General features: G+C 38.1%; 1 protein-coding gene across 2 annotated transcripts in view; it reads left to right on the top strand.

The window, feature by feature from the left end:
- Positions 1-19,589, top strand: part of FAT1 (FAT atypical cadherin 1) — a 120,277-nt gene that overhangs the window by 98,189 nt on the left and 2,499 nt on the right. The window contains exons 15-28 of one of the 2 annotated variants that reach the window (XM_053584053.1): positions 718-932; positions 1,177-1,314; positions 3,847-3,990; positions 4,499-4,696; positions 5,117-5,918; positions 6,046-6,177; positions 7,597-7,754; positions 8,376-8,838; positions 10,741-10,894; positions 11,056-11,166; positions 12,556-13,187; positions 13,912-14,049; positions 16,738-16,797; positions 19,401-19,436. In XM_053584053.1, the coding sequence (XP_053440028.1) occupies positions 718-932; positions 1,177-1,314; positions 3,847-3,990; positions 4,499-4,696; positions 5,117-5,918; positions 6,046-6,177; positions 7,597-7,754; positions 8,376-8,838; positions 10,741-10,894; positions 11,056-11,166; positions 12,556-13,187; positions 13,912-14,049; positions 16,738-16,797; positions 19,401-19,436 (3,381 nt within the window). The remainder of the gene's footprint in view (positions 1-717; positions 933-1,176; positions 1,315-3,846; positions 3,991-4,498; positions 4,697-5,116; positions 5,919-6,045; positions 6,178-7,596; positions 7,755-8,375; positions 8,839-10,740; positions 10,895-11,055; positions 11,167-12,555; positions 13,188-13,911; positions 14,050-16,737; positions 16,798-19,400; positions 19,437-19,589) is intronic. The other variant, XM_053584062.1, reaches the window with a different exon arrangement.

Genomic DNA, 19,589 nt, shown 5'->3' on the forward strand with positions numbered 1-19,589 from the left:
ACTTTTGTTTTGTTAACCTGCGGTCTAAACCAGCTCTAAGTCTTAGAACACTGCAGAAATGGCTCCGTACAAACTGTATTTAATTGTATGTAGCTATTTTAGATAAAGAGTAAGTGTGCGATGATGCTATTTTAAACCATTTTTAATACATACCACAAAATCATTTTAGGGCTTTCTTATCCCATTTCCTTTTTAAATGGGATAGGCTGTTAATGATGCAGAAAGAAAAGATGTTAAAGGAACTGTTAAATCAAAAGGAATTTTTTTTAATGCTAGGATGTAAACAGTTATTTTAGAAACTAAATAAAAGATATATGTATCTATTTTTAAAAAGTATGAGAAGGAAAAGGAAACTAAAAGGCATAGAAGAATTTTCTGTGTTTTTTTGTTTTATTAAGCTAACATGCAGTCTACAGTGAATGGTGGTTTAGAAGAGCTGAGACATAATAATCATTTGTATATAGGGATGTAGGTGGCGCTATCTAGGAAAACAATAAATATTCTTCATAATATTAGGAAAATAATTAGATAATCTACCCATCTGGGAATGGGTAGATTACTAATTTTTAATTATTGAATTAGGAAATTAGAAAACATACATAAATAGTAAACTTTGGAAATGAAAGCTAAATCTGAAAGTGTTACCTACTTCAGTCACTAGTAGGAAAATGTGGTGGCATTATGAAGTACTGGAAGTAACTTTGATGTTCTGTACAGGGGCCATTTTTATCATTGAGAATCTGGATTATGAGAGCTCTCATGAATATTACTTAACTGTAGAAGCCACTGATGGGGGCACACCCTCACTAAGTGATGTCGCAACTGTGAACATCAACGTAACAGATATCAATGATAACACCCCAGTGTTCAGCCAGGACACCTACACAACAGTGATCAGTGAAGATGCTGTTCTTGAGCAATCTGTCATTACAGTGAGTATTTCTTCGCCTACATTTTTCTTCTGGATCTTTGTTAGAGTTTGTCATAAAAATCAATCCAGTTTTTATAGTGGGCTTATTTGAAAACATTTTGGAGACTTGAAAATGTCTTTTGTTAGGCCAGTTACTGACTTTATTATAAATGAGTTCATTAAATAGCTATTAATCAGAAAATTTATTAAATAAATGTATCCCCCTTACTTAGCTACCTCCTAAACAGGAGTGCGGTATTTTTTAGGTTATGGCTGATGATGCTGATGGACCTTCAAACAGCCACATCCACTATTCAATTATAGATGGCAATCAGGGAAGCCCATTTACAATTGACTCTGTCAAGGGAGAAGTGAAAGTGACCAGACTTCTAGATCGGGAAACAGTAAGTGGAAAATTTTGATTTAAATTGTTTACCAAATCAATAAATAAAAGGGTTTCAGGTTCATATTTTCTGGGCATGATGTGAAGTATCAAAAGGGCAGAACCAGCCTTCTCAGTAACTGACAAGCAAGATAGCAATACTCAAAAAACAATTATAGTGTGAAAATGTCAAGAATATGAGAAATACAACCCATATTAAAATGAAGTTTGAATAATAAAACTTTATATTCGGGAAGAAATTATTGTTGGCTCCAATATCCTGAGATTCTTCATGAAGCTAAAGGTCGGGTTTTAAATAATAGTCAAGAGTTGGAAAGCAATAAGGTAGAGAGAAGGGAACTCCTTATGGTGAACTATATGAACAAAGGCATGGAGACAGGAGCCAAAAAATATTTAGAGGACGTTACCCATTTGTACTAAAAAGCATTCACGCAAAGAATAGAGGGAGATGAAATCAAAAGATATTTTAGAAACAAAGTGTGGCGGCAGAGAAAACCAGGATCAGAGATTTGGACTTGATGCTGCAGGCATTAGGCTGTTACTGAATATTTGTGAGCTTGGGAAGTCCAGTTAGCCCTCTGTATCCTCAGGATCCATATTCAACCAGCCGTAGGTGGCAAATAGTAAAAAAAAAAAAAAAAAATACAAAAAAGGAGAAACAAAAATAATACAGCAGTAAAGAATAATATGAGGGTTAAAAATACACTATAACAAACATTTACATAGCACTTAACATTGTATTAACTTTTAGAAGTTATCTAGATATGATTTAAAGTATATGAGAGGATGTGTACTGTTTTATATCAGGGACTTGAGAGTCTGTGGATTTGAGGGTGTGGGACTCCTAGAACCCAATTCCTAAGGATGCCGAGGGAAGACAGTCCATTCCAAGGAGACATTTTGGAGGGTTAGTGCCACAGTAGGTCTGCTCTTCAGCATAGGGACAGATCAGGGAGGTAGGATGCCAGTATCAGGTGCTCAGCTGTGAAGCAGCAAGAGCATGACTTCTGAGAGCAACAGTGAGAGTTGAGTGAAAAATGAAATGGAGACATTTTACAAAGGAAAAACGTGAGTCCAGAAGTGACCATAGTCTTCCTTTGACTGGATAGTCACATTAAAGAGAAGTCGGGAGGTCACTCGAGGTGTAAAACTAGTAGGGAACAGGGGTGTTAATGAATGTGGTTGTGGATGTGCTGGTTCTTAAAGGAAAAGAGTATTCAAGTAGAATTATTCAGCCAGGATTTGAAGATTTCAGTCAAATTTAGAGATTTGAAAGCTAGAGGTATAGATATGGTAAATACTTCTGGAGGGGATCATAATGATGATGTGAGGGATTAAGGTGAATGTGGCAAGCCAGGCTGAGCAAACATGCATCCATCCATCACCCACCCCATCTTCTGGTCCAACGATCCATTGCCCATTCATCCCTCCATACCTCCATCCACTCAGACTCACAGACTGGAGGGGAAGTACTGCAGGAGCTGCTGCAGACAGATAGTAACACAGACAGTGAAGGGAGCCTTCATCTTGGGAATTAGAAGGACATCGGTGCAATTCAGAATGCAGTTTCAGAAGAATAATGGCTACATCTAAGATTAGAGGAATTTGCGGTAATAGCAGTGATACCTCATCAATGTCCTAATTCTTTAATTTCTTTTTTGTTCTGTTATTTGTGGACAGGGTCTTATATTGTACTGCTGGGCAGAATAAAATTTAGTATTTTTGACTTAAGAACCCAGATCCTTTAATATATCCAATCCCTTGTAAAGTTGCAGAGGAGACAGCCTGTGGTGTTTCCCAAGCTAATCTGCCCTCAGAACTCTTTATTGGAGCATCTCTCAGGACTGGTGTTCTACAGAACATTTTCAGGGATTTAGCCAGCTTTCTGATTTCTCCCACCACTCATTCTAGAAGGGAGAGCTTCATAGGGAATTGCCCTGAGAAAAACTGTCTCACTTAATTTCTTTTGTGGAAGGTCACAAAGAGATAATCTTGAGGGATTCAGACAGCTGAGTACAATCCAAGTGTGAAATTGAGGGGGAGGGTGATCTGGAAATGTCCTGAGGTGTTAGAAATGAGTCAGCAGCTGCAGTGGGGCAGCCGCTATTGTCTGCACTTCTGGCTGAGAGCAAGGTTGAGCCCTAAGGAAGGCTGCCTGCCATATTACCAAAGCAACAGCTTTTGAGATATGGCCACATTTTTCCTTGTCAGTTTTGTTACTTTTCTGTCTTAACTTCTTAATAAGAACTGCAAGTGAATAGAACTGCATATTTTAAAAAATAAAACACTTCAACAAGTGTTTGGAGAGACATCAGGGAATTTAATAATTGTTGGTGACTTTACTGTGGAAAAATACATGCTATTTGCAGCGCATTCATTCGTAGATTACGCACGTGGAGGCGCAGCAGATGCTGACAGTTAATTGGGATCTGCCCTTCCAGATTGTCTGGAGGACACTTCTGGTGGAGATCCTGTAGGTTGGTCTTGTGAAAATGAACATGCATTCTCTCTGTCTTCCCTCCTCCCCCAAAAGATTTCAGGTTACACACTCACAGTCCAAGCTTCTGACAACGGGAGTCCACCCAGAGTCAACACCACGACTGTGAATATTGATGTTTCTGATGTGAATGACAATGCCCCAGCCTTCTCCCAAGGGAACTACAGCGTCATTGTCCAGGTAGGCCTCTAGGGCTGCCTGGGTGCTGTCAGGCTTATGAATCTGCTTCTTTAGACTCAGTTTCAAGTTCAAAATATCTTTCTTTTCCAAACATTTCTTTTTAAAAATGGGAAAAGTAAAAGCAGAGGAGTCTGTATCAATATTAAAGGAAGAACATTTTCAAGATGCAACCAGGCTTTTATCTCTTTCTGACATAGTCTTAGTTCTGGGATTAGCGGGAATTTGTTTCTTCATCATTCTGCTGCTGCTGTTGCTTTTCCTGCTCTCCACTCCTCCTCACCTATGTCGCTTCCCCTCCCCCACACTCCCTTTCCTCCCTTCCCCCATACCCTGTGCCTCCCTTTCCCACCATCCTCTCCACCTCTCTCCTTTCTTCCTTTCACATAGAGAAAGGAACCAAAAACGCTTTGTTTTCTGAATATTATGTATTATTGAAAAGACTCACATGTGTGTCTTAACATATTTGTTTGTGTTCAAAGGTTTTTGTTCTGTTTTTAATTTTGCCCAGGAAAATAAGCCAGTAGGTTTCAGTGTGCTGCAGCTAGTAGTGACAGACAAGGATTCTTCTCACAACGGCCCACCCTTCTTCTTCACTATTGTGAGTGGGAATGAGGATAAAGCCTTTGAAGTTGACCAGCAGGGAGTCCTCTTGACTTCAGCTGCCATTAAGAGGAAAGTGAAAGATCATTACTTACTGCATGTTAAGGTATAAAGTCTTTCTTTATGATTTTATTGTGGATTCATAGGGAAGAGTTGCCTGATGTGGTTATCTTCTTATATTTGAACAGCTTACGTTTCATGAGAAAACACAAATTTATATAACTATAATCTTTGGTTTTTGCCACACCTCACATTCTTATCCTACTGCACTTTGAAGGGGCTCGTTTATTCATTTGTTTACTTTATGAAAGACATTGATGGAGCTGAATTTAAGTATGAATTAGTTTAAAGGCTATAAAGAAGTTATTTGTCCTTTTTTTGATAAGCTTCTTATGTGGCGAAACAGACATCTAACAGTTCATGATTTTTTTTTTCTTAGTACTTGAATGATATAATTGTATTTTTATTAAGAAGTTGTAAACAGTGACATAGACAAAGTGATTTTTTTTTTGTCCTTTTCTTATAGGCGGCAGATAATGGAAAGCCTCAGTTGTCATCTTTGACATACATTGACATTAGGGTTATCGAGGAAAGCATCTATCCTCCTGCGATCTTGCCCCTGGAGATTTTCATCACTGCTTTTGGAGAGGAATACTCAGGTGGTGTCATTGGGAAGATTCATGCAACTGATCAGGATGTGTATGATACTTTAACTTATAGTCTTGATCCCCAAATGGACAGCTTATTCTCTGTTTCCAGCACAGGGGGTAAGCTCATAGCACACAAAAAGCTAGATATTGGGCAGTACCTTCTCAATGTCACCGTAACAGATGGGAAATTCACAACAGTGGCTGACGTCACAGTGCATATCAGACAAATAACACAAGAGATGTTGAACCACACCATTGCCATTCGCTTTGCCAATCTCACTCCAGAAGAATTTGTTGGTGACTATTGGCGCAACTTCCAGCGAGCTTTACGGAACATCTTGGGTATGAGAAGAAACGACATACAGATTGTTAGTTTGCAGCCCTCTGAACATCATCCACATCTGGATGTCTTACTATTTGTGGAGAAATCAGGTAGTGCCCAGGTTTCAACAAAACAGCTTCAGCACAAAATTAATTCTTCTGTGGCTGATATTGAGGAAATCATTGGTGTTAGGATATTAGATGTATTCCAGAAGCTTTGCGCAGGACTGGATTGCCCCTGGAAGTTCTGTGAGGAAAAGGTGTCTGTAGATGAAAGTGTGATGTCAACACATAGCACCGCCAGACTGAGTTTTGTGACTCCCCGCCACCACAGAAGAGCTGCGTGTCTCTGCAAAGGTAATGTACATGAGTAGATGGCCGTAGGTGTTAGAAATTATTTCATTATAACCTTTAACACATTAACTATCATTTTCTTGAAATTTCTATTGATTGTGTCTCCCTCCCTCCCCTCTTTTCTTTAAAGAGGGAAAATGCCCCACTCTCCACCTTGGATGTGAAGACAGTCCATGCCCTGAGGGATCTGAATGTATCACTGACCCCAGGGAGGAGAAGTACACTTGTGTCTGCCCAGAGGGCAAGTTTGGTCAGTGCACAGGTAAGAATTTAATGATTTATTTTTAAATTATTTTTGAAAATCACTTTCATTGTTTCTTATACTGTTCATCTTTATTAGAGTCAAAAAATACTACAAAGTATGTTTATTGTAACAAATGTAGATATGAATGAAGAATAATAATGCATGTAGTAACTTTTCTTTCCTCTTTTATAACAGCACAGTACACCCCTTAGTTCATAGCTGAGTTTCCCCCTGTATCGTCAATCCTTGTATGAACCTATGGCTAAATAGCCTTGTGTGTGGAGGTTTATTTTTCCTCGTTTTCTCTCATCTGCTTTCTTTTTTTTTATTATTAGATCATAACTGTGTATAGTACTGCAATTATGGAGTACAGTGCACTGACTATATATACAATCTAGAATGTTCACATCAAACTGGTCAACATACCATTCACTTATTCAGTTGTGTTTAGACATTTATATTCCACTTTTAGTATATTTGACATGTATGCTTTCTTAAAACAAAAAAACCCTCAAGACTATCATATCTCACGTAGTTCTCTACCTCTCGCTTTTTTCCTCCATTTAGCAGTGTTTTAAGAACTTCCAAGCCAATACATGTAACTCTAATTCTTATTAACAGCTGGATGATGAGACAGTATTTTCTATCATGGCTATACCATCATTTATTTAACATTTTCCTTACATATAAAGATTCAAGTTCTTACATTTCTGTTAAAAACATCTTCATGCATTTATCTTTACATATTGGTGCTTTCATTTCTATACAATAAATTCTTTGTAAAACTAGGATTTGCTATGTCAAAGATTAACTACATTTAAAATTTTTAAAGATATTATGTTAGTCCCAGTAAAAGTTGTACCAATTTCTGTTCTTTCCGGTCATGTATGAAGGCCTTGTTTCCCCATTCTCTTGCCAGTATTGAAGATTTTCAACTGAAAAGTGAGTCCTATAACCCCATTTAATGGGCATAAAGTAATATTTGATTGTTATTTTAATTTACATTTCTCTGGATGCTTGTGAAGCAAGCCTTCAATAATTTTTATTGAACACTTTTATATTTAGATCTTAATTATTTTATTTATTACTTATTTATTTGTGTGTGTGTGTGTGGTTTTTGGCCAGGGCTGGGTTTGAACCCACTACCTCCGGCATGTGGGACCGGCACCCTACCCTTTTGAGCCACAGGCACCGCCCTGAGATCTTCATTATTTTAGAGTTCATTTTCCTGTGACATAGTAGTCTCATTTTTTTCCAAATGGAAAGCCAGTTACACTGTGGTCTTTATTAAGCAAAGTGACATTTTTCCTTGGAATTGAATTTTAAGATGTTTTGTTCTTCAATAGAGCTTAGATGAGTCTCTAGGCAAGGGAGATCGGACTTTTAAAAATATTTAAATTTGTTTCTGATTTGTTTTTCCTTGTTTGCGATTTACAGGGAGTTCATCTATAACATTTACAGGGAATAGCTTTGTGAAATACCGTCTAATGGAAAATGAAAACAAATTAGAAATGAAGTTGACAATGAGGCTCAGAACCTATTCTGCTCATGCTGTTGTAATGTATGCTCGAGGAACTGACTACAGTATCTTGGAAGTATGTGTTCATATGGTTTTGTATCTCAGATTGTGGAAGAATTTAAAAATACATGTTCCAGTTTATGTTTAGATTGTCTATTAAAAAATAATGAAGTAAATGAAATGGTTTAATTCCACATTTCATTTTATTAATACCAATACAAGTTTTAGACTTTGTGGGATGAAAGCTCTCCTTTTGCTCTACAATAACAGAGATTTACTTCTGTTTTGTACAAACGAATTTAGGTACACATGAGAGTTAACATTAAAACTCTTTAAGTGATACAACAACTTAATAATATTACAGGAAGTTTATAGAGACATCCTACATATGCTGCATTGGTCATTATCTCCCCCCCACCCCCTTTCATTTTGTAAAGCATGATTCGCTTTTGCTTTTTGACATTATCTGATGCTTTGTGTGGGGGTTCAGTTGATCCAGTGCTGTGCGCTGGCACTTAAATTTGATGATCCTAAAGATCTATTTTTTTACTTGTACAATGGACCGATGAGTTTGTGCTCTGTAGTACTGAAATGAAAAACCTCATTCTCTCTATCTTCATTCTCTAAACATACCTCTCCTGTAAATTTTTAATAATTGAAATTCTATCAGAGTGAACAGTAATTGTTTTTATTATAGATTCATAATGGGCGGCTGCAGTACAAATTTGACTGTGGAAGTGGCCCTGGAATTGTCTCTGTTCAAAGCATTCAAGTCAATGACGGGCAGTGGCACGCAGTGTCTCTTGAGGTGAATGGAAACTATGCGAGGTTAGTCTTAGACCAAGTTCACACTGCATCAGGCACAGCCCCAGGGACTCTGAAAACCCTGAACCTGGATAACCATGTGTTTTTTGGAGGCCACATTCGTCAGCAAGGAGTCCGGCATGGAAGAAGCCCCCAGATTGGTAATGGCTTTAGAGGTTGTATGGACTCCATTTATCTGAATGGGCAGGAGCTCCCTTTAAGTAGCAAACCGAGAAGCTATGCACACATCGAGGAATGGGTGGATGTGTCTCCCGGGTGCTTACTGACAGCTACAGAAGACTGCTCAAGTAACCCTTGCCAGAATGGGGGCGTTTGTACTCCATCACCTACTGGAGGTAGGCTTCATGATATTTAATCTTTTAAGGTGTTAGCGTGGGCTTGGCACCCGTAGCTCAGTGGTTAGGGCACCTGCCACATGCACTGGGGCTGGTGGGTTCGAACCTGGCCCGGGTCTGCTAAACAACAATGACAACAGCAATCAAAAAATAGCCAGGCATTGTGGCAGGCACCTGTAGTCCCAGCTACTTGGGAGGCTGAGACAAGAGAATCGCTTAAGCCCAAGAGTTTGAGGTTGCTGTGAGCTGTGATGTCACAGTACTGAAGTTGACATAATGAGACTTGTCTCAAAAAAGAAAAAAGATGTTACAGGTACATGCATTTAAGAAGAAGTTCCCCAAATATTTTTGGTTTTTCTCTTTTTATTCAGCTAATAGTATCAGATACTACAGTCAGTTTTGGAATCCACTAGTATATATTCTAAGAGATCGGGATTTAGGACTCTTCTCAGCAACCAGGCTGAAAGGACAGTTTCTCTGACTGCAGAGGGTCTGCAGTCACATCGCAGGTGGTTGAGCAGAATGTGTTCCTGTACACATAAACATCTCATTCCATACCAGTCACCACAGGCAAACTTCAGCTAACTTTGAACTCTTCTTCTTACTCCTTAGGCATTGACCAGGGGAATTTAGTGTTAGTATCGCTCAGCTCTTCTTGGTTCCTTGTACCACTCGCTGTCCAATAGCTCAATGTAGAGGGCTTGGTAGAGTCTTCCTGGGAATAAGAAGTGGGTATGTGACTTTCCAGGAGCCTTGAGCCCCTCCTGAAATGTTGACATATCTGTCTTAAAGCCCTGGCACGGTGGGGTGCTCTGTGTATTCTGTATCCTAGAATCTTACCGCTTACCAGCAATAGAATACAGTTAGATAGATGACAGTCATTGTGCCAAATAAAGCTTGCTATAATTAATAGCAAAAATTAAAATAATACTTGAAGTGGGATTTCAAAAGGCTTTCTTTTCTCCTGTTTTCTTTGGAAAGTACATACGTAGACTATGCACCTGGAGTAGGCCAAGTTATTCCCACAACACTGAAAATCTCAGTGGCATAGCACATTAAAAGCTTATGCAGGGTGGCCACAAACTTTATGGCTACCCTGTATTCATGCTTATATTAGTTTTATGTCCAAATTTGGTCAGCAAGGAGGCTGTCCTCCTTGTGTCACTCAGGGATGAGACAGCATGTGCTACCATGAAAGGAGCTTCCTGATCCCCAAAGCAGGAAGAAGGCAACGTGGCAGCCGTGTGATTGGCTCCTAAGCCCCTATTCCAGAGAGCCACGTCTCCTTGACCAAAGAAGAACACACAGCCGTGGCCAGCATCAGTGGGGGCCTGGAAGTACCATGCTGCTGCACTTCCCAGAGGCAGATAGGTAGTTGGAAACAGCCTGCCCTGTTCTCGCCAGAGGCTTCACAAGATAGTGTTGACATTCGGACAGAGTGATGGCCCCTATCTTAGATGTATTAAATTGTCTCCTTTCTTAAATGAGTGATAATTTATAGTCTTCAAAGTTCTTTCAACATTCATTATTATCTCATTTAATCATCCAATGCCTGTGAAATATAGGTAACTTGGGATGTAAGTACCGTGTTATCTCTGTGGTTGGTCCCTCAGGCAGAGTTGTCTTTCCTGCCTCTGCTTGACCTGATGATCTTACACAGACTGTTGAACTAAAGCTCAGTGAGTTCTCTCCTCTGTTCTCTGTGCTTTGTGTTATACCAGCAGTGGAAGGCTTATTGATACAGACAGCTTTCTACCATGTGAGAATGGGGATTATACTAATTTCTACAGACCCTGGAGATTTAAATCTTCATTTAAATTTAAAGGTTAAAAACCTATATAACACAAGTTGTTTTTGAGTTAATGAGTGATAAGGCTTTTTAATTCCTTCTTGCCCATTTAGATTATTACTGCAAATGCAGTGCCTTGTATATAGGGATATACTGTGAGATGAGCGTCAACCCATGTGCCTCCAATCCGTGCCTCTATGGTGGGACATGCATTATAGATAATGGAGACTTTGTCTGCCAGTGTAGAGGACTATATACTGGCCAGAGGTATGTGTATTTTGCTTAACTTTAGCAATTAATTATAGTATGGAATTATTTTAAACAGGGCATGTAAAAAGTCTCTACATTCTTTTGTTAATGGTTTTTGTTTTGCTTTGTGAATTGCAATAGAATCATGAGGTTTATGCTTATTTTTTCTTATTCTTCAGGTGCCAGCTTAGTCCATACTGCAAGGATGAGCCCTGTAAAAATGGTGGAACATGTTTTGACAGTTTGGATGGTGCTGTTTGTCAGTGTGATTCAGGTTTTAGAGGAGAAAGGTAAATGGTTTCTTTTAAGATTTAAGTTTATACCTTTCTGCAGTGTCATATTGATTAGCAGACACAAGAGTACTTCTTTATTTTGGACAACATTACTATAAAATTTAATAATCCTCATTGCCTTTTTATATAATTTATCTCCCTCTTTAAAATAAAAGAAAATATCAAGCAGAAAAATCTAATATATAGTACTTGAAATATCTTCTGTACTTTAGAAATATTCATAAACAAGGAATATATGAGTTCTTGCATACAGCAAATGCTTGTGGAATAAGTGGGATAAAGATGTTTTAAAAGCAGACACTTGTGTGGCTGTACTTACTTGCCTTGAAGAGTGATGATAATGACTTTTTCATAATATGTCATAACCAAAGTTATGAATTCAGAAAAATCTTTCTGAATTCTCTCATTATCTTTGGTGGTTCTTACCATGATCTTAAGAGGTGGTTATTATTTTCCAGGTAAAGAAAATAAAGAGTGGAGGTGCCTATTTTATACCTTGAAATCGCTGGATGAGACATTTAGTTCTAGATGCCATTTTACTTTAGATTCTCACCATTTAAAAACATTTCTCAGCACATGATATCTGGGCCTAGTGCAGCACTTTAAAGGCCTGTGGTAACCAGATATTCCCTGTAGCTTTGCTCTGGTAGTGGTGTAACTCAGAATTTTGCTATCAGTCATACCATCTTAGTTCATAAGTTGACTTTTCTAATCCTAATCAGTGGATACTCGCAGTATATTTGACAAAAATGTATTGGTAACCAGAATTTTCATATCAGATGAGTATGAGAGATGGCAAGCAGGTAAATTTTATTAAGGAAAAGAAGGAAGGATTTGAGAAGTAGCATGTAGCTCTGAACAGGTAGAAAAATAAGACCCTGCTTAGACAGAGGAAGGGCTGTGCTTGGGAAGCAGTCTGGAAAGGTGAGGAGCTTAGGAAGGACTTCAACAGAGAATAACATTTTAAAATGAAAAATAGAGTTTTCTGTCCTTTTGTGCGTGTGTTATGGAACTGTCATGTTCCTAAACAGGAACATTTTCTTAGAAATCTCGTCCAGCCTATTGGAAGAATCTGCAGTAAACTCTTTTAGAAACAAACTGATGTTTAATGGTTTGTTCAGTTCTAGAAAAATGATAGCGATGTATTGGCTTGATATGTTTGTCTCCTAAATATATGTTGAAAGTACATGATCAAGTGATTAATTACTCCACAAAAGATTTTCTATTGTCGTTCCTTATTGTTGATATTACAGCGTTTAGTCATTTTGTATGGTTTTGGTTTTGGCATAGCTTGTCATGGAGGTGTTTAGTCTCTATGGATTATAGGCCCAGCATATTCTGATGTTTGTAGCAAAGGTCTCTCCTCACTCTTGGCTTTCTTGGCAGGTGTCAGAGTGACATTGACGAGTGTGCTGGAAACCCCTGCCGTAATGGGGCCCCCTGTGAGAATACACATGGCTCCTATCACTGCAACTGCAGCCACGAGTACAGAGGGAGACACTGTGAGGACGCTGCGCCCAACCAATACGTGTCCACCCCATGGAACATTGGATTGGCGGAAGGAATAGGAATTATCATTTTTATAACAGGGATATTTATACTGGTGGTAATGTTTGTCCTCTGCCGCAAGATGATTAGTCGAAAGAAGAAACACCACGCTGAACCTGAAAACAAACACTTAGGACCAACCGCAGCTTTCTTGCAAAGACCGTATTTTGATTCAAAATTAAATAAGAACATTTACTCTGACATACCACCCCAGGTTCCTGTCCGTCCTATTTCTTATACTCCAAGCATCCCAAGTGACTCTAGAAATAATCTTGACCGAAATTCTTTTGAAGGATCTGCTATTCCAGAGCATCCCGAATTCAGCACCTTTAACCCTGAGTCTGTGCATGGACACCGAAAAGCAGTGGCTGTCTGCAGTGTGGCCCCGAACCTGCCTCCCCCACCTCCTTCAAACTCCCCTTCTGACTCTGACTCCATACAGAAGCCTAACTGGGATTTTGACTATGATAGTAAGAGCAACATTCTGATCTCACTGAGATAAACATGAAGTGCTGACTTCTGCCAAAGCTCCTGGGGGTTCAAGTCAAAATGTGGAGTCTTTGTTAGAGATAAACAGGCTTGATATATGAAATCCCTATTGTGATTTGCAACTTTTTTGCATGGCTATGATGTTATTTTCATTAAAGAATCAAATCTAGTCATGTTTCAGTTAATATTCTGGAGAGACCATTTCATTTCATAATTGATACAGCCTCTTGACTATAATTTTTGGAACTTATATAATAAATAATAATAATAATTGGCCAGGTGGTGTTTTCATGCTAGGATTTTTTTTTTAAATATGCTCAGAGGAAATGAAGATGTTTCTGTCAGTGGCCTATCCTATACAAGGTGGAATAAAGTTCATGCGCAATTTAAAGTAGTTTAACATAGTAAATTGCACATGAATTTTATGGATTTGATGCTTTTCAAAAAATAAAACTGTATATGCCAGTTTAAAACAAAACTTTGATGCCCTTTACTATCTAAAGATATCCATAGGCATGTTTATGGGGAACTTCTGTGACTCTCCAAGAATATACGTAGGGAGTTATTTTGGTGGGGGATATTGGTTTTTTGTTTTTAAGGTGTTTCTCTTTTTCTGTCTTTATTAAAATCTCAGAACATAGCAGTAAATGGAATAGTCTTGGCCCTCACAGAATTTACTGTTTGCCTGTCATCTTTTACTTTTAGCTAAAGTGGTGGATCTTGATCCCTGTCTTTCCAAGAAGCCTCTAGAGGAAAAGCCTTCTCAGCCATACAGTGCCCGGGAAAGCCTGTCTGAAGTGCAGTCCCTCAGTTCCTTCCAGTCAGAATCATGTGATGACAATGGTGAGTCAATAGGTACTGAAATGTGGTGGTCCCCTTGCTCCTGGTGCACAGAGCTGCTCACAGGGTTATATTGTAGGTGCTCTAGGTCAGTGCACTTGCACTTACTAAGTCTCCACATATTTTCACACTTCACCTAGACCACTTTTAAATAGTACCTTATATTTACTTGCATGAACATCTGCTGGGAAAAATATCTTAATAGGTGCTTTGAATTGTAGCAGTTGTCAGTACTAGGGAAGAACATATAGCTGATTGACAGGTAATTTCCATCTGATTGACTGGTCTTATATTGACTATTTTTAGCACAATAGTAAATGTTGTAGAAGTTCTGTAGGATTTTCAAAAATCCTTGTACCAACTTCCTTAACCACACGATACACACACTCACACAACGCTCTAAGGAGAGATGTGATAGTCTGAAATGTTCAATCTCAGTAGCACCTCTGGTATTACAAGGTGTTATTTGTCTCTTCCCCCAACCCCACGCGGCCCCAGCTCCCATTTGGATCAGAGCGTACTGACCGAGAGAACACAGTGTAAGAGATTGCTAGTAAGTTGGATTATATTTCTAATGAAGAAGGTTTGACAGTGGGATCTTTGGCTTCAGTTACATTTGTCTGATGATACACAGGGTAAATTGCATTGATAACTAGCTTCACCTTATTAACACATACCAATAGGGAAAATTGTCAATCTTTAGTAACACAATAAAGTGAATTTCTAGCAGAAATTTTTGAATCTCACAACTAGTAAGTTTTAATGGTAATTTTTTTCTTTCATGAAAAATGTAATGAGACTCCACATTTTGAATATTGATAGACAGAAATCACCCTCTAATTATTATTTGGTCCAGAGTGATACAGCCCATAATACATTGCATGTGTCTAGTTCGTAAGTCCATAATACTTCTACATGGCACAGTTCTTTGCCAAAGTGAAGGTGTCATGAGTGCATTTCATTCCTTTCTGATTTAAAGCATGTTATACGTGGTATCAAAGTATACTTGTGTTTGTTAGTAATGGAGTTGAAGGAGGTAGCTTTACTTGTTAAACCAATAAGAAGACAATTATTTCTTTCCTTAGTTTTAATTCTAAGAAGTTCCTATTGCCAGTTTATGTGATAATTTATGCTTTGTCCCCTAAATGTTCTTCATAAACATACTTCATAATTTTGTCAGTATTTTTTCTTTTCAAGTTCTTTCGAAGTATCATTCTTTTAAATAGTACTTCTTAGTGCTTGTATAATAAGTTACAGTCAAATTAGTTATGAAAATTAGTTGCTAGATAATACAGCGGGAGGAAAAAACATATATACAAGGTTGTTTTTATTGTATTTATTATAATTAATCACTGTCAATCTTAAAATTAAAATCTGTTGGGAGGCTGTACTTGAATTGTATTACTACCCTGTTTCCTCGAAAATAAGACAGTGTCTTATTTTAAGGTGTGCTCCCAAAGATGCGCTAGGTCTTAACTTTCAGGGGACGTCTTATCTTTCCTGTAAGTAGGTCTTATTTTTGGAAGATGTCTTATTTTCGGGGAAACCAGGTAGTTTGCTAAGGCTGTTGTAACATTACCACAGACTTTGTGATATAAAACAACACAGATTTATCTTTTTATAAGTGTGTTTCTCTGGCTTAAAATCAAGCTGTGTCAGTAGGGCTGCACTCTTCTTGAAGCTTTAGAGCAGTGATTCTCAACCTGGGTCCCAAACCATAAGAACTGTATTAAAGGGTTGCAGCATTAGGAAGGTTGAGAACCACTGCTCTAGAGAAATATCTGTCCCCTCCCCTTACTTTCCCAGTCTCTAGAGAAACCCATATTCTTTGGCTCATGGCTGCTTCTACCTTCTGAGATAGCAACAGTGCATTTCACCCACCATTCTTGTGTCATGTTAGTGCCCTGCCGCCGTAGCTGGAACAGAGTCGCCCCTTTGAAGTCAGCCTGATAATTTGGGAAGGTCCCTATTCAAAGTCCTTAAGTTAATCACATCAGCAAACTCCCTTTTGCTATGTGTGGTGACATAGTCACCAGGATTAGCACATGCACATCTCTGAGGGCCATCCTTCTGCCCAGCCCACCACATGCATATATAAGTGTTTAAAACCATCTGATACCCAAATGACAAATTTACACAGGAAACAGCCAAATGTTTTGTACTTCTGTGGTTATCAACTGTCCATTTGCAAAAAGACATGAAATTTGTAATGGGAGCCAATAGGACAGGGGAAAAAACATTTTTGTATTTGTATTACGTATGTATCTACTCAGATTTCCTTTTTCTGAGGACAGTGTATGAGTCCATTAGATGGAGTAGGAAGAGTGGCTTGCCAAGGATTTTACTTTTTTGCCCATGAGATTTTATAAAATAAGAATTATTTTGACCTGACATAATCTATAATCGTAATTGTGAAAAAATTTATACCTATATTTTTTCCCTTATTTCCAATAAAATATGTTTACTCTATTCCTTTGATTAATAATAACATACATAGCTAAATTAGAAAAGTCTCTGAGACAGGTAACTCTCACAGTGCAGGGGAGAGTGCACATTCCTAATGTGTGAACGCTCTCACTTCACATTTTCAAGTTATGAGGCAGAAATTGTATAAATAAAGAAATTCTGTTTTGTGCACTATTTTCTCACTGAAGATTTTCCTAATTGAAATCTTTTGTACCTTTTTACAAGCTTCCATAGTGACTGTAACACACCTTGTCAATGCTGCAGTTGACATGGTGAATGAAGAAGGTACAGTCATCCATGACGCGCTGTGTGTCTGTGCTTCACAGTGACTGTGTCACTGGAGTCCTGTGCTTACGCTTGTTATGCTGTCATAAAAGTAATTTGTGGTTTTAAGGGGATTGAGTGCTTGTATTTTATACAGGTGTGTATATTCACAACACCAGAACATTGCAAAAGTATTTCTTTATGTGCGTGTCTTTTTGTTACTTTTTCCCATTCCTAGTGATTTACACAGACATCAGAAGTAACCTCTAGAATCTTGAGAATTTATCTTTATGTGATATAATTAAAGAAGTTAATTGTAACTACTCTAAAGTTTTATTAATATAAGAAATAGTGTTCATATGAACAGGAGTAAGACTGAATACCATAAAGCTTTTATGATTACCTATAATGGACTCATCACTTTGTTTTTCCCGGAGTATGGTCAGAAAAAAAAAAATAGGGGAACGTGGTAAGAACGTATTTTTCACTTTAGGTTTAATGAAAATCATTTTCATTATATGAAGCTTTATCTGCTCAAAATTTTAAGAAAGAACGTTGACTACCTCCCTCAAATTATTTTAAATTAAATTAGCCCTTTATTAGTGCACTGGAAATAGAGTAATTGCACATGAAAATCATAGGCTAGTATTTTTCAAACCATAATGTAAGTCAGATCACCGAGAGGCCTTTTTAAAAATAGGTATGGGTTGGGCCTGGAGAATTTCATTGTTAACAAGTTCCCAGTTCTGATGTTCCTGGTCTAGGGACTCACATTTCAAGAGCTACTTATCTAGACCATAAGGAATAGGGATGTTACCACCATAAAGGTGTGGGCATCCTTTTTGCTGGGACATACATACCGAAAAGATTTAGGTGGAAGAAGGGAAGTTTTCATACAGATATGATGGACCAGGGTTGGTGCCAGTGCTAATGGTTACCAATGAGGCTTAACATTTATTTTCTTTAAAAGTACTGTGTTTTTACTTGGTGAATCAGAAAGTAATCTGTGTTTTGTCTAGAGAATTTTAGTTTTAACATCATGACCTTCCAATATTTTAAATATTGTTGGAGTTTAAAGAAGCAGAATTTAAATAGTTCCTTACTGCAGTTTCCTTCCTTGAAAAATATTACTTGGCATATCCAAGAAGTATAAATTCAATTTAAGTGTTCAGAATTGCCAAGTGCCAGGCGGTGCCTGTGGCTCAAAGGAGTGGAGTGCCGGCCCCAAGTACCGGAGGTGGTGGGTTCAAAACTGGCCCTGGCCAAAAAATGCAAAAAAAAAAAACAGAATTGCTAAGTGCCTATTTAATAACAGAAGTTCTTGATTCTCTTTCTTTACAGGAACTACTACTTTTCTGATAGACTTTTAAAAAGTTCTACAGATATGTTACCTGAATGCTGGTTTGTCTGTTTATTTAAAGACAGTATCTCACTCAGTCACTCTGGGGTTGAGTGCCGTAGCATCATAGCTCACAGCTCAAATTCTTGGGCTCAAGTGATTCTTTTGCCTCAGCCTCCCAAGTAGCTGGGACTACAGGCACCTGCCACAGTGCGTGGCTAGTTTTAGAGACGGGGTCTTGCTTTTGCTCATGCTGATCTAAAACTCCTCAGCTCAGGCAGTTCACCCACCTCAGCTGTCCAGAGTGCTACTATTATAGGCATGAGCCACCGCTTTTGGCCTATTTATTTTTTGGAACAACTATAATCTCTTCAGTTTTTCATTTAAATTTCTGGAAGAGAACTATCAATCAAATACTACTGGTTCCAAAATTATTTATTACTTGCATCTTTAAGAACATTATGGAGTACATGGAAAACTTTAGCCTTGTTTAGAAAGTCACTTCAGTGACCAACCTGAAGTGACTTTCTACCACGATTTCTACTTTCACAAGTATTAAATGGTACCTTTTAACAAGGGATTTTCTCACCCATTTCAAAAAGAAAACCTGAAGCTCACCCAGGACCTCGACTTGTCTGACTCTGCCAGAGCTCTGTGTAGACAGGAGGGAAAGGCCGTGAAGAGCGAGTGTAAAGATTGGGAAGGAGTAAATGTGGCTAGGGTTCTCTTTAGGGAGAGACTAGCAGTGTAAATATAAAATCTTACTCAAAATGGATTAGGTTTGGAGAGATTTTTAATTTTAGTCTGTCTTTAAGTATATAAGTTCATTCATGAATTTCTCTGAATTTAATTACTTTCTAAGGTTGTAATGTGGTGTAAAGTATGTATACATTATATAACTTTACAGTAACCTGATACTTTACATTTTATTTGAGCCTGTAGGTTTTAATCATTCCTAAGAAAATTCTGTTTTCACCTTTAGATGGTTAGAAACAATGAAAAGAAAGTAAAATAATATTTTGATTTTTCTGATTATTTTGATTTTTCTGTCTAGTTCATCATTACCCATCTTTTTCCTCCACTTCCATATCTCATTCTATTTGTGCTACATAAATTTCTCAGCCATTTGGAATTTTCATAGATAATGGCTTAAAGCCACGGTATATGGCTGACTGGGCCTTTATGAAAAACAGTTTACATTGTACTGTGTACTTCTCTTTATTGCCTTTCAGCCGTCTGTTTTAATTATAAATGTTTTCTTGTCTTTCTACTCTGCCACCAAAAGAATCTGTGGCCGCTCCTGACCTCAGCAAACAAAGAGGTGACTTATGCATGCCAGTTATTCATTGACACTCACTAAAGACCACTGGTAAAGATGTGGCCCCAGTGCTGACTGACTTGACTTGTTTGCAGCAGTAAATAAGTACAGAGTTGTGTTTGTGCACCGCATTCTAAACACACACTGCCTAACCTT

Source organism: Nycticebus coucang, chromosome 1, assembly GCF_027406575.1.
Source record: "Nycticebus coucang isolate mNycCou1 chromosome 1, mNycCou1.pri, whole genome shotgun sequence".
NCBI classification, from domain to species: domain Eukaryota; kingdom Metazoa; phylum Chordata; class Mammalia; order Primates; family Lorisidae; genus Nycticebus; species Nycticebus coucang.